At 39.0% G+C, this 16,078-nt stretch overlaps 1 protein-coding gene across 7 annotated transcripts in view; it reads right to left on the reverse strand.

The window, feature by feature from the left end:
• Positions 1-4,575: 4,575 nt before the first annotated feature.
• Positions 4,576-16,078, reverse strand: part of mapk10 (mitogen-activated protein kinase 10) — a 207,955-nt gene continuing 196,452 nt past the window's right edge. For 6 of the 7 annotated variants that reach the window (XM_059646328.1, XM_048532782.2, XM_048532819.2 and 3 more), the window contains one exon: positions 4,576-8,694. In XM_059646328.1, the coding sequence (XP_059502311.1) occupies positions 8,555-8,694 (140 nt within the window). In that variant the 3' untranslated portion in view covers positions 4,576-8,554. Of the gene's footprint in view, positions 8,700-16,078 lie in introns of all 7 variants that reach the window. The other variant, XM_059646331.1, reaches the window with a different exon arrangement.

Genomic DNA, 16,078 nt, shown 5'->3' on the forward strand with positions numbered 1-16,078 from the left:
TAGAATGCAGAACGTACGGTATATTACCAGTAAGAGTTTGCGTGCTTTACAAAGAGCACTGATGTACACTCTGAATATCCGGTCACAAAATGTTTCCTCTAGCTCTCAGTCGTCAGCTTACAACCAGCTGGGAGATGCATGTTGGAAAATTACTGCCAGCAAACCACTTTTCCAGATATCCACATCAAGGTGGGTATCGCTGATCCTACTAATCAGTACACAACAAAGGAGCAGAAGTTCTCATTTTAAAGGCATATTTTATTTTTTAATCACATACATATATTTTCTACATACACAGTAGCCTTAAAATCTTGAGTGCTTTTGTTTCCCTTTCAGTTATTTTTTGATTTGAAAAGTAGAGTCCTATCCTGGAGCTGGATCTTGAGGACCTGTCTTTCTAAGCACTGCTGTTGAGTTTGGACACATATCTCATTCTTACATCCTAACAAAATTGATCACAAACAGTACAAAAAAAAAGCAACCACCAGTTTGTTTAAAATCAAACTTGACACAAAGTCAACACATCAGATTCCAGTTGTGATCGCAGCTGACCTCATCGTAATGGTGCGGTCTCAGAAAGCAATTTTATTGCACCGCCTTTAAGTGAAAAATACCTGGATGTTATGAACACATTCTTTGTTAGATAGACAAATGGTATTGAGAAGTTTCATTAAAATATTGTTTTTAAACTTTTTTTTAAATATAAAATCCTCTTCCCCAAATGAAACATGTCTTTTTTTTTTGAAAATCCCTATACAGAACTGGAAAGAAACACAAGCTATCCAAACTGTCCCATCCAGTTATTACTTTTCGCTTCCCATGCTTCTACACACAGTGCAGTGTGGGAGGTACTGCAACATTAGCAGGGATGTGGAAGTCATTGAAATATTTCTAATGTTTTAAATTAACCGGGCTGCTGGCTGATTTCCTTTTACCTGTCAGCAGTCAGTTAATTGAAACCATTTTTAGAAAGGTAATATCTGGCATTCAAGGGACTTTTATTTAAATTCAATTCTTTCTCAATAGTTTGCCCCTGTCCCCATCAGGTTATGGACATCTCAGTTCAAGAAGGGGAATGTTTTGTCCACGACAAAATAGTATTGCCATTGCCTCTCCAATCCCCTAAAACACAGCTTCTCCATTTGAGATGGGACTCACGAGCACTCTGAACCAACCTAACAGCAGTTTAATATTGCTGTTATAGGATTCAGCTACTCAAAATGCAGGAGTCCCAACTGTCTGTTAATTACACCTGTATTCAACTCTTCCCCCATACCCCAGCTTTCCGAAAAAGAGAAAATACAAATCCATGAGGGCAGGAGAAGGGCATTCTGGTTAAGATGATCTTTATAAAAATGATGGATGATTGACTGACAGCTCCAGGAAACTTTATAGCAGCCCCTCCAACTTGTAGCACAACCAGAAGGTGCGTCGCACACCTTCAGAAAAAGCATTCTGTATACTATTAGATGTACTTTCTGCCATCAGCTTCATAGAAGGCATCTTTCTTACAAGTCTGGTGAACAGAAGCCTCAGGGAGAACACATGCAGGACACTGTTTTCGCCATTTCTGTAATTTTAACAGCATAACCTTGAGGTTCGCGATTCACCTTTCAGAAATGGAATTGCTCCACCCAGTCTGGGAGCAACTTCCTGCCATTGAACCATTTACATACATCTCTGCAGGACATCAGAAATAAATTGTTAATTTTTATCCTGTCATGCTGTTGAATTTAGAAGATAAGCCATTAGCAAGAACATGCAGATTTAAGAATGTATTCAGCTTCATGGTTAGCTATGTTCTGCTACAAAATCTAGTAGTAATGCTGTTCAGTTAAGCCTTCTTTATCCTGAGCTTTGCAAGCATATTTTTTGTACAGGGACACTGGCCTGACTAATTTAGACTCCTTTGTTGCTGAAATTGCATGGACATAATAAATCATCTTAGAACAGAATTGGGGATTAACCATCCTCTCAACCACTAAAATAATGACTGAACATTTTCAATTTGTCCATCAGCTTTGTTCTGGCAGCCAACTGAGATCGTTCAGGCAAACCCAAGGAAATTTTCTAGGATAACCAATAATGCATTTGTCTAGAGCTTGCACTCAAATTGAATTGTGTTGAACTTGCCAAATTTGTGAATATGAACTAGGTGCTACATAGAGGCTATATACAGTGAAAACAGGTCAAAGATTTAACACGCTGCTTGGCTCCTGGATCTTTTTCATCCAGACATTGCCTTTACAAAGTGCAAGGTAGTGAGAATTAATTTAGTGTTCTGACCTGAACTCAATATCCCAATGAGATGATACAGATCTTGGAATGTTGTAGAGGTACACTGGCTATTTTAGAATAATAGCTGCATCTAACAGACTCTGGTCATGTCATATTGGTCTCCCATGTATGAGACATTGACAATGTTTCACACATACACGTAGCAGGTTGAAATATTAATTAAAATTTCTCAGCCAACATTTCAAATAGATGATCTGATCATTTATTTCACTTCTTTATGAGGTCTTACTGCACTCAAACTGCTTACTTTGTTTTAGCCTCTAAAAATCCTTATGATTCCCAAGCACAGTCCTGGTGGATTTCATGATCAGAGGCTAGGCAATCAGATGGAACATTTTTGCCTGTTTCCTGTTGATAGAGCAGCTTTATTCTCCCCCAGTGTTGTTGGTGCCAAGGACATCCCCATGTTTGGTGTTAGCTGTTCCACCATAGGTAGGAAAATTGTGCAGACATCAAACATTTAGGAAATGCTTGCAAACCAGCCCAAAGGTACTATCAGCCTTGTCAAACAATTTGGGACAGGGTTTCCATCTGGGGTGGCCAACAGGCATGGGGACAGAAATCACAGGCCTCCATGATGCTCTTGACCCAAACACTTTGGCCCTGACTCCACCTGAGGACTGTGGGCTCCCTACAGCCCTGGCCCTAGTTATTGAATCCTGATGTGACCCTGACCATGCCATTAGAGCTTGCTGTATCCTCACCATGTACCCTGTTGGCCTCCTGCTCCATAGGGGGTCATCCATTATTTTGATTGTTTGGTCCCAGTGCCTTTAAGAAAAAGTTCTAAGACAGTCTACAGGAGACCGGAGAAGGGCTCTGAAAGAGAACCATGCCGGACTTGAAATGTTAACTTTGCTTCTCTCTCAACAGATGCTGCCAGACATGTTACACTTCTCCACCCTTCTCTGTGTTTGTTGCTATGAATTTGGTTCTGCCTTTTGCTTATGTTTATTTTGCTGTTAACCACTGTTGTGAGTTACGATCCATCAGAATCATCCCCAGCCCTGCCTTGCTGTTATGGTCCCCCTCATCCCTTCCACTAACTACGGTCATTGGACACCCATATGGCCAGCATGTTCAACTCTGCCATCGACAAATCCTATGGTCAATGTATCCCTAATTGTATATTACATAACAATTGGTTCCCATCTTAGGCCATCAGCAGAAGTGCCCATTCTGCTACTCTACCCCTGCTGGTATATCCATTCACAATGCCCATCTTGCTCTGATCTTTTATACAGACTGCCTGAAGGGAACAGCTACACTTAGCTGGATCATATGCTGCCTTGATAACACTACAACAATGAAAAGACCTAATCGGCTGGATTTGGTCATTTCAGTTCCTGTGATGCATCCAATAATACTGGATGTTTGAGTATCACCGCAAATTCCAGAGTTGTGGAGGGAGTGGGTAAATTTGCAAGTTCTAGTGGACCAACCAAATGAGCATGAATACAGATCAATTGTCTACTAATTACACTTTAAAATTTTAGGCCTGTAGTTCCAGGTGAAAGGGGTCTCCTCTTAATTTGCAAATACACAATAAGAAGGTCAGCATCAGAAAGGACCTTTCAAAAAATGCATCAAATTGATTTTTTAATGTGAAATATTTTCAAAATATCATGAATCTTATTAAAAATTAAATTCATAGAATGCCTACAGTGTAGAAACAGGCCATTCTGTCCAGCAACTCCAGATTGGCCCTAATTGTTCATCAATTTTCTTGAACTTATGCCACAAATTCATGTCAATCACCATTTTGAGATGCAATTTGAATTTTAGAAATAAATATTAACCATATTCTTAAATAATTTTGATTGATACATTATTTTAAAAAGTAATATTTAAAAAAACTGATAAATCATGCTAAAAAGTTGCAGGCTTTAGGAGGTTGAACAGTGGCTCATTGGTTAGCACTGCTGCCTCACAGTACTAGGGACCTATCCCTGCAACCCAGCCTATCTCCCATGACACAATGGATAACTTAGCATGGCTAATCCACCTAACCTGTACACCATGGGACTGTTAGGAGGAAATCCACGCAGACACATGGAGAGGGAGAATGTGCAAACTCCACACAGGCAGTCACCCAAGGGAAGAATTGAACCCAGGTCCCTAGTACTGTGAGACAGCAGTGCTAATCACTGAGCCACTGTTCAACCCCGAAAGCCTGCAACTTTTTAGCATGATTTATCAGTTTTTAAAAAATATTACTTTTAAAAATAATTTATAAATCAAAATTATTTAAGAATATCGTTAATATTTATTTCCATAATTCAAATTATATCCCAAAATGGTGATTGACATGAATTTGTGGGACAAGTTCAGGAAAGCTGATGAACAGTTGGTGGAAGTTTGAACTTCTATCATGGTGACAAATTCTGGAACTAAACCTATCTTTACTTTCTAACTGGGGAAGGTGCAAATTACATTATAACCAGAAGTGAACAATTGATCCCAACTTGATCAGAAGCAATAATTTTTGACACATGTAATAGTATTTTAAGCTGGCAGGGAGCAGGCTGGAAAATGATGGAGATTATCAGTCCAGCAAAAGTGGTTGGTGATCCTGAATAATAGAACATAGAACAATACAGTACACCCCTTGGCCAACGATGTCAGTGTCAACCATGATGCCATTCTAAACTAATACCAACTGCCTGCACATGGTGTGTATTCTTCTGTTCCCTGCCTGCTCATGTGTCTGTCTAAACCCCTCTTAAACGTTGCTAACATATCTGCCTCCACCACCTCCCCCAGCAGTGTGTTCCAGGCAGCTGCCATCATTTGTGTAAAGGACTTTCCTTGCAATAAATTTTCCTCCTCTCATCTTAAATTTATGCACGCTAGTATTATACAGTCCACTCTGGGCAAAAGATTCTGTCTATCCACCCTATCCATGCCTCTTATAATTTTATGTACTTCTGTCAGGTCACTCCTCCGCCTCCGATGCTCTTGCAAAAATAATCCAAGTATATCCAACCTCTCCTTGTAGCTAATTTACTCCAGTCCAGGCAACATCCTGGTAAACTCCTTTTGCATCCTCTCCCAAGCCTGCACATCCTTCCTATAGTGTGGGGAGCAAATGTTGCAAATCTTAAACTTTGTGTAGCAGATTTTAATCATATTTTATCCAGGCAATTGAAAACATTTTTACTTTACACAGTTTGTATGGCCTAAAGAGGCAATACTCATAAAAGATGAAAGGCTGCTGCCTGGCTAAGGGCTGCTGAAATGTATCTTGTCTCAGTGGTCAAATATCACCTGAAATTTAATTGAATGTCTTTGTTTCTGCTCATGTATGAACTGTTGGAATAGCTCTGAAGTGCACCTGGGGTACTATCTCTATTGACCTTTACTCAAGAGAACTTCTCTACCCGTAGACTTTATGTCCTCTCAATTCATATCTCCCTTCTAGAGTAACTGCAAATATTTGACAATCCAAATGGCTGAAATAACAGTTAATCCTTGGCAGATGTAAATTCTGGTGGAATGTGAGTTTTATGCAGTGACAAGCTTTGTGTTCATGGGAAAAGCAGTTCCCAATAAATTCACTGGTTTTCTGTCATATGCTAGTTTTCTTACTCAAGTCTATATAGCTAAATCCTCCTTTTAAATCACTTCGCATGTATACAATCTTCCACTATATAGTTGGTTGCAAGGGCTAACATACAACTGCACTATAGTCTTAACTCCTTTTAGATTTCTTCATTCTAACATTGTCAATTCTTCTCATAACCTTCCTCCGAGTAATTTCATTCTCCATCACTGATAATACTCCTCCTCTGAAACCATTTGTGAACCTTTCCTCTGGAACTTATAACCGTTTTACTGCATTCAGAGTGCTGACTATCTTCCTTAACTGAAAAAAATGTAAACTATTAGAACACTAAATTATCTCCCAGCTTGACAGCTTAATTAGAGATATTTTAATGGTTGCAGTAATGAGGAATGGACAAAATAGCTAACTTAGCATAACCAATTAATATGCAGAGCAAAATTTAACTGAAAATGCAGAAAAGAAACAAAAAATTATAACTGAAAACAGCATGACATTACGCTTCCTTTGAGAAGTCTATTTCAACATCCCTGCAAATCCTTAATGCACTTATGTTATTATCAATGATGTAATCATTCCAGTTAGGGTCTCATGTTAGTTGGGAAACCTCGGGTGAAATTTGGAAAAACCAATTACATTTAGCTGAAGCACAGGATTTTCTCAGAAGTTTTGGGTGCAGCACAATTCAATGTAAAATTCAGAGACTTGATTTTTCTGACCTGCCCTGACCACTATAAGAATTTTATGCCATTTAAACAGCTTCTAGAAAACTGAGTACTTGTCTCAATTTGACAAGTCAGAGAATAAGGAGGCTCATTATGTTAGAATTATTACTCCTACTGAACTCATGTCAACATTACAAGTACTCTCTGAAATACATTCACTTCTGTACTGTTGTACGCATGTTTTTCAATCATTCATAATTTTAATCTCAAAACAAATCAAGCTTTGCTCAATCCTAATTGCTATTTTGAAAGCACCCTTTCATAACAGTTCATTGAAATGTTTCAAGGACTTTAGATACCCTGCCAGCCAATCAAATCTGATATGCATTTGAGAATCAGTCATTTTTTTACCCCAGAAGTTACTTATCCACAAATATGATTAGAACTGCATAATTTCCTACTGTTTCATTTCAGTCCAGATATTAACCTTGGTTTGAACCTTCTGATCTAAGATGAACTCACTGTGGTTATACATCCTATGCTTTTCTTTATATTTCACATTACTAATGTCCTGAATGGGGATCTCAATGTTCTGATCTAATGTGCCCACCAGTTACAGCTTTTTTTTTAAATTTCAAATGGACAGCTAATAAATTTGATTCTAGTTAATGCAATTTATAACAATTCAAAATACTCTGTTTGCTGGGGAACAAAGTAAACATATTACAAGTCCATGCAGGTTCAGCATAAAGGAGTTTAAGACTACAGCGACATGTTTCAGGTCCATAGTGGCATACATAATGTATCACATAATAGCCTACAGTACCTATATGTATATTTTACTTTCCATTTAAAAGGAATATATTTGGAAGTTTCATCATGCACAACTGCAGGCAAGTGCAACGAAAGACTGTAGCCAACTATGTCAAGGTGTGCAGTTGTTTTCGATGTGTAGGTCTTTTACTTTACTGGCCAAAAGTTCCTGCCACCTCAAGCATAGCATACAAATGCTTCTATGAGCAGGAATTCCAGGATCTCTCCATTCAGATCATAGACCTAACACAGCTTGCTTTCTTTACTTAAACGTATTATTTTTTAAAGTGATAATGTCAAAATATCATATCCAAAAGCTGAGGAAAAAACCATGCCATACTGTTTGACACGTACTTCCTTGCAGAGTTTATGTAAGGGCTTCCAATTTAGTTTGGAGTAAATGACAAAAAGATATAACAGAACATAGCTACCACCTTACTATTTTAACCCAAAATCAATCTACAGACGTTGGATCATTTTATGAAAATTGTACACTAAGGATTTTAAAACATTAGATGCATTGAAAGATTTGGACTGCAACTTTACTAGGGAAGTTACCAAGAGTATAGACCCTTTAACCATTCAAGTAGGCAGTATTAATCGAAACAAAGTAGTAACATTATAGTTGACAGCCTCTGCATGATCAGAAATGGTTTTAGTTTCTGAATGTCCCGTTAAGTAGACTTGCAGAAATTAATTTGATGCTTTAAGTGGCAATGAAATTAATTGCTCAAAGGAATAAAATAATTGCATTTTCTGTCATATTTATAGTTATTACTATGTAGCATAAAATTCAAGAAGCGTTTGATAGGTAATATGCATGTGGCCATTTGTAGGAATATATTTTGCCAAGGTGTTAATAGTCAGCAAATATACAGTAAGTGAAAGAAGGGACACATATTTCAACTTTAAGGAGACAAAAGTGCATTCAGTTTTAACTATAATGCTATACCCTTCCTGCTCACCTTGCATTAGCAAAGCAAGTACAACAGGGAGCCAGTTTATAATCACATATTTACATGTGAAATGACACCCGCATACTCTTAATGAATGTCAGTTTCATTGGAATGAGATAAGCAAAGCAGTTTGACATAATATTTTAGCATCAGTACTTCCATGTTCCTTTTTAAATAGTTTGGTTCCAGAGAGCTGTGCTGAGTATTTAGTACTTGCATCACTTTCGAAAGAAGTACGGGTTCCGCAGGCAGACGGTTAGTCACCTGCAACAAAGCGGTCCTGCTGAAGTTTCCAGGCTGCTGTCAGTGTCTGAAGCAAGGGTCTGATCGGTTGACATGGAGGAGATGTCGTTTACTGATGAGGATGGAGGAAGACTTTCGCTGCTATTCACTGCTGCACCTGTGCTGAGAAATTAACAGTAGAGCCATAAAATCCGGGAACACAGTTCAATAAGGACTACACTCTTTACTCTGTAATTGAAGGGTACATTTACGGAGCCAACTTGAAATAAAAGTTCCTGGATGTGTTCCCAGTCATAGCATTATCTTTAACTGTTATGAAAGGATGCTTATATAGTTTCAGCTTGACATTGATACCAAATTTTTGTGTTTAGGGCTAACCATACTCCATAGGGTAACAATGTGAGACTCCTTTGTTTAGTTAGTCAATACCCATGTTCAGAAAGGAAAGGATATTCCTTGACTTTTTCACAATTTGTGTTGTGCAGAGTGGATAGTTACATTTAAGAAGCAATCTGTGAAAAAAGAGCATCAGACATCAATATGATCCATTTGTTTAGGAAGACGCCCAGTGACCCTGGGAAGCTAACCAATTCCATTAAGTCTCTGGTGTGGTAATCTCTGCTAATAGATGAGTACCTGCCCATTTAAAGGCTCAACATCAGTAACTCGTGACAGTCCAGCTGACAAACATGATGTACCAGGAAAAAAGTTGTTCATTCGCAGTATATATCCTTTGTGTTGCCCTCATAGTCAATAGGAATATCTCTAAAGCAGAGCAAAGCCTACTTTCTGATCTTTGCCAGAAGTTTCACAGCAGGAATCAGTGTCAAGTAATTTTATTTTTTTATTAGTTCACAAGATGTTGGTATTTCAGACAACTCGCGCATTTATTTCTTATCTCTAATTGGCTGTGAGAAGGTGACACTCTGTCACTTTCTTGACCTGTTGCTGCCCTTGTGGTATAGTAACCCACAGTGTTGTTAGCTGGAGACATCCAACCTGTTGACATAGTGACAGTGAAAGAACACAGTTTTTGCAAGATAGATTGGGGTGAATTTGCAGGTGCTGCTGTCCTTGTCCTTCCAAATGGTAGATACAGTATGTCTGAGATGTAAAATACAACATCAATTTGGAATTCTCAGAATTCTTTTATTTAATGTGGGCAGAATTTACAAAATATAGGCCATTCCCAAGGGATGGCTTCGTTTTTGAGTTTTACCAGCTAATTCATTTCTAATGCAAAAACTTCCAACTACATTAAACAAAATCTCAAGTGCAGTTTGATAGGGCCAATAATAAACAAGGTGTACTAAAACAAAACTCAGGGAAGTGAAAAAATGTTCATCAGCTCCCCTCTGGTGAAGCAGCTACGGGTGGAAGACAATCAGCCCTCATTCAGTAAGGACAATATTCAGCATTGGTGTAAACAGATGGTTTTGACGGATTATTTGTCATTAAAGTAACTTGGTTAGATTTTATAGTAAGGGGATGTTTATCTGTACTACAGCTAAAGGAGCAAGAGATGCAAAACTGCTTGCCCCACCACTCTGGACTCACAAAATCATAGGATTGTTTTGCTGCAGAAAGAGACCATTCAGTCCATCTGAGATAACAAGGTGTAGAGCCGTTTGAACACAACAGGCCAAGGAGCATCAGAGGAGCAGGAAAGCTGATGTTTCGGGCTTAGACCCTTCTTCAGTCCATCTACACTGGTTCGATTGCCTTGTGCCAATCTCTTGCCCTTTCCCCCTATCTGTGGACACCACTTCTATCCAAATAATTATCCAATTTTCTCTTGAATGCCTCAATTGAATGCCCCTTCGCCACATTTCCAGGCAGTGCATTTCATAGTGCTGCTTACCCCAATTACTCACTGTGTGAAAAAGGTTTTTCCCACATGCTATTGCTGTATTTGCACATGACGTTAAGTCTGTGCCATCTCGTTCTTATTTCTTTTGTGATTATGAAGAGAGTTGCCCTATCTACTCTATCTAGCCTACTCAGGATTTTGAGAACCTCCTCTCAGCCTTCTTCTCTCCAAGAAGTAGAGTCCCAGCTTCCTCAAACCATCCTCATGGCTGATGTTTCCTGGAACCATTCCTATAAAAAGCTTCTGCGCTCTCTCCAATGCATTCACAACCCAGTACACATACCTGTTATTCTGTCAGCTTCACCCTATAAGGGACTGTTTCTCTAGGAGGCAGGAATCAGAGATGTGTCACATGCTGCAGGAAAGCATGTAGCCAACTGCTTCAGTGAGATGCTTTGTTTTCTGGAGCAAATGCAAATTTTTACTATGGACTCACAGAAACTTCAAACTTCAAAGATCACCATGTGAATAGATTGGCTAGTGGGCAGCTGAAGTATAATCATAGTGGAGGGTCATGCAGATCTGAACCCACTTTCCTGGCAATTTCCAGGATGCTTTAATATCACATAATGATCCAAGGTGCTCGGTTCGTCAATCACACAGTAAGTGGAAGCCTGACTGGTTGGAGACCAGAGATTTCAGCCACACAACCAGTGGATCAAATCTCTAAGAAGTTAGTCTTGGCAGCAAGGCTTTGCTCAGATCAGATGTACAGGTCAACTATAGCAGATCACTGGGGTCATCACAAAGAAATTTCAATGCCAGGGAATTAAAAGTGAGAAGAGAGAGGTGGCTTTCTTCAACACAGTCCACAGCAAACCTCTCTTTTGGTTAAGGTGCTGCTCTGCAATGTGGGTGACAACATGATACCACCATTGGAGGAGGAGCTTTTGTATGGTGAGAAAGAAGAGAGTGTTGGTACAGAGATTATGAAGGAGCAGAAAGTGTATATGTAGTGATTTACAACCAGAGCCAGACTTCAGCACTTCAGCGATGCAAGTTATTACTACTCCTCAGTCATGCTCATTGACTGTCTAACTCCTTCTGAATGAAAGCCTCATACCATCACTATGCAAATACCAAAGTTGATCTTTCTGTCAGCTAATAATGCAAGGTCACCTGCCACTGGAGGAACAATTTCTGCAAGTAAAAATTTCAAACAGCATTCCGTGTTGAATGGTTTCTACAAAATCACATGCACAGTATGGCAGCCAACCTGGCAAAGCATTCTTTCAAATATTTAATACTTTCCCCAATAACCACTCCATTTGAGGGGTACTGTTGTGTTTGGTCATGTTCTCTTAATAGGCTTCTCATCTGCACCTTGCAGTACTGCAGGCCTGAAAAGGCCGAAGTGCAGCAGCAATAACCTGACACCTTCTCAGACATTCTGTTCCAGCTTACTGCAAACATGTCTCCATTGCAACAGCATGTGTCCAGGTAACTATATATTTCATGGTTGACTGCAGAATGTGGAGGCACTACATGAGAATCACACATCTGGGTGTTGTGCTAAACCATATTTTGGAACCTTTCTGATAGCAATGACTTCAGCAACTGGTGGTGCACAGAAATGACACTTTGTTCATCAGAATTCTGCATCTCTGTTGTCTTTGGCATGTCCAAGTATGGGGTGGCCAATAGTAGGCATTTTCTTGCTATATCCACTATTGCAGTCGTCTCACACTTACAATAATGTGTCAATTCTGCTAAATTGACAGTTCTCTCTCTACAGATGATGACTGATCCGATAGCATTTTCTTTTTGTTCCAGATTTTTGGCATCTGTGGGATCCTGATTGTTAAATCCAGTGCGTTGCTTGACATGATAATAGTGAGTGATGGTGCATTGTGAGCTAAGTGCCTCTTGACATTCTGCTTGACACTCCTGGCAAAGTCTTTTGCTTTGATATATATTGACTTGCATATGGTTATTTAAACTAGAAGAGGTAAGCTTGCTGCAGCAATGGCACTTCAGGTCTCCTCATGTTGATTACCTCTTTGTAGAGATATTGCTGGGATCTGAAATAAATGCAACTATGATATTGCCACAAGCTTGAAAATTAATTTAGCCAAAACATAGTTGCCCAAGAAAAGCAATGCGTAACAATTATTAGAATAATTTCAATGGAGAGCATTATGCCACAACAAGTTGAGGCTCATGAGATTGATGAGAGTGTAATCAAAAGAGTTAAGTGCAAAAATAAGGGGAAAGGAAAATGACAACAAATCGCACTGTGATAAACATTTAGCCTTATCATCTCCCAATGCCAATAGCTGTCCCTCCTGTTGGTTAACTTGCAGTTGCTTCTGTAGGAGGTAAGGGTTTGAGGAGTGTACTGTCTCCTAGTTAGCTGGTTGTCTGTCCTTGTTGTGGGCCAGAAGGCTTGAAATAAGTAAATATGTGCTTGGGCAGGTGACTTAAACATTTGGCATGTATCAGTCAGTCCTGAAGACAGGAAGGAGCAATTAACGTGGCCAAGAGGGAGAAGCAGTTGTTAAGGACAGGGGTAATTTTTGAGGGTACAAAAGGAGACACAATGAAATATTCCCTGCTAATCTAGAGGGCTTTTATGGAAAATTAGTTAGGGAATGATTAATTCTACAAAGACGGAAGTAGAATTGGCAGTAATATTATTGAATGAGATTCTTAGGTACAGGCTTTAGTCACATTTGGAAAAAATATGGACTTATTAGTAACAGGTAGCATGGCTTTGTGTGTGAAAGGTTTCACAAACATGATTGAGTTTTTTGCAGAAGTGACAAAGTTGATTAATAAGAATAGGATGTGATTTATATGGACTTTACAAGGCCATTGACATTGTCCCTCGTGGCAAGCTAATCGTAAAGAGTAAGCTACAGGGGATCTGCAGTGAGCTGCTAAGATGGATACAGAATCTGGCATGGTCATAGAAGAGAGAGAGTAGTGGTGGAAGAGTGTTTCTTGGACTGTTCAAGTGGTGTTCCGCAGGGCTATGTCTTAGGATCCCTGCTGTGTGTAATATATAGATATAGGAAATGTAATAGGGTGTGTCTTATTCTCGATGAGTTTATTACATTTCTCTCTGCAACTGCAGCTGGATGCTGGAGATCAAACTGATCACATTCATGTGTGCCTCACTTGCTTATCACCAACTTGCCATACAATAGCAAGAACGCTGCCTTTCTGCAGCACACTGAACCCTTTCCAAAAATATTGGTCTGGTCATTGTATCAAAATATTATTTTCTGCCTTTAGCCATAAAAAAGCTGAAGGCCTCTAAAAATAAACAATCACGTCCAGTGGGGCTTCACTGAGAAAATTGTAAACATCCTCTGCCAGAATCTCTGACAGGATATTGCCTTTGGTTCACCTGTCCCCATCTGGATTTCACATTGGAAAGCCGAAGTCTATCTCATCATCTTTATTGATAATCATTTTCATACACCCAGAAAATGACAAAGTGAACTTGATTTTCAAGTCATCATGTCAACTCCAGGCCCATTTAAAAATAGCAGGCAGGACTCAATTCTGGGATTCCTGCCCTCATTCCCAGTATTGAGCAATTTCCCATGGCCTTTAATATCCTCCATGTCAATTCACGCTTCCCAGGCATGCCTATCAGAGGACATAGGAGCTACAGCATACCGAATAATCTCCATACGAACAGCATTTGAGACAATTTTCCAGAAGTGCCACAGTAGAAGTGTCCATGATTATCTCCTGCTATAAATGCAGCAGCATCAAAAACTTGTCATTATCTATTCCATACAGTGAAGTGTTAAACTGATTAAAATAATTATTTTCTTAGTTTTGTCTTCTTTTCCAAACTTTTCCAACATTTTTACAACTGATTGTTTAGCGATAGTGATTGGAAGCATTGTCCAAAAATTTCAACCGAGCTTTTATGTCAATGTTTGTTAAATAAATATCTGACCATACAGATTAAGATAAATTCCACTGAGGCATGTGGTCACACTCCTGCGTCAGAGTTAGAAAGCCATACATTCAAATATTTCCAGCACAATCCAGGCCTTAGTCTTCTGCAGTACTGCACTGTTTTTCTTTCAGATGAGAAACTGCACCTATCTACTCACTAACAACTTGTCAACGTCTTTTTGTAGTTCCACTCTCTCCTCCTCAGAGTTTACAATGCTTCCAAGTTTTGAGTCATTTGAAAACAAATCTAGATTATTAACACATATCAGGAAGAGTAAGGGTCCCAAAACTGACCCTTGTGGAACAGCAATACAATCCTCCCTCCAACCCGACAAATGACCCTTAACCATTACACTCTGTTTCATTTCACTCAGCAAATTTGGAATCATGTTGCTACTGTCCCTTTTAATTCATGAGCTGTAACTTTCCTCACAAGTCTGTTACATGACACTGTGTCAAACCCCTTCTAGAAATCCATGTATATCACATCAACAGTGCTACCTTCTTCATGAATATTTGTCAGCTCTTTAAAAAAATACTGGCAATTTAGTTAAACATGATTGCCCCTTCTATTCATAAAATTTTATTTATCTCAATTAGAAAACCAATGTCATTTAGTATGACTAAACCAACTCAAAATCTGATTTTTGAAAACATCATAATTCAATTCTACTGGTTGGGCCATTAATTAACAATATTAACTAATACTTTAGGTCACCTTGTAAGCCATTAGTGAAGTTACAGACAATTATTAGAAAAAAAATGATAAAAATTCCCATTACTGCAGTTATTATCTGAGGGCAAATCAAAGCTATTATTTGAAAAATCAAGAGGACCTGAAAGTGGAGCTGGGGGAGTCCCCTCCACAAATAGAAATAAGCAGTGAAGTTCTTCTGTATTTGATATAGTAAATCACTAACATCTTGAAAAAAGAAGAGAAAGGAAGGAAGGTATATACTCTCTCTCATAACAGATGCCTCACAGCACCAGGAACAAGGTTCGATTCCACCCTCAGGTGACTGTCTGTGTGGAGTTTGCATGTTCTCTCTGTGTCTGAGTGGGTTTCCTCCGGGTGCTCTGGTTTCCTCCCACAGTCAAAGATGTGCAGGCTACGTGGATTGGCCATGCTAAATTTCTTGTAGTGTTCACAGACGTGTAGATTAGGTGGGATATATGGGGATGGGCCTCGGTGAGATGCTCTGAGGGTCAGTGTGGACTTGGGCCAAAGGGCCTGTTTCCACACTGTAGGGGTTCTATGATCCTAAAATAATTTGTGGCCAGTGAATTATTCTTAAAATAATGAATAAAATTTAGCAGCTTATTTACACATAGCAAGCTTCCATTAGCAGTAAATGACATGATAATTGTTTTTTTTAGTATTTGAGGGATAAATGTTGGCCAGGGCTCTGGGGAGAGCTGCCCTGATCTTCTTCAATTCATGGCATGGTATCTTTTACCTCCACTTAAGAGCAAATTGCACAACTGGGGCCAACAATTCAACACTCCCTCAATATTAAAGGGGGATCCTTGATTTTAACCTCCACTCTCTGGTGTGATATACTAGTCACATTCTTCTAATTCAGAGACAATAATGCAACCATTGGATCACAGCAGACAGAATAAAACTAGGAAACTTGCTCTAAATTGAATGTTACAATACAAGGGAAATGCTCAGTAGAAATTAATTATACACTGTCAAAAATATCAGATGCTGAATGGTTACATTAATGGTGCAGTTATTACATTTCATTTA

Source organism: Stegostoma tigrinum, chromosome 1, assembly GCF_030684315.1.
Source record: "Stegostoma tigrinum isolate sSteTig4 chromosome 1, sSteTig4.hap1, whole genome shotgun sequence".
NCBI classification, from domain to species: Eukaryota; Metazoa; Chordata; class Chondrichthyes; order Orectolobiformes; family Stegostomatidae; genus Stegostoma; species Stegostoma tigrinum.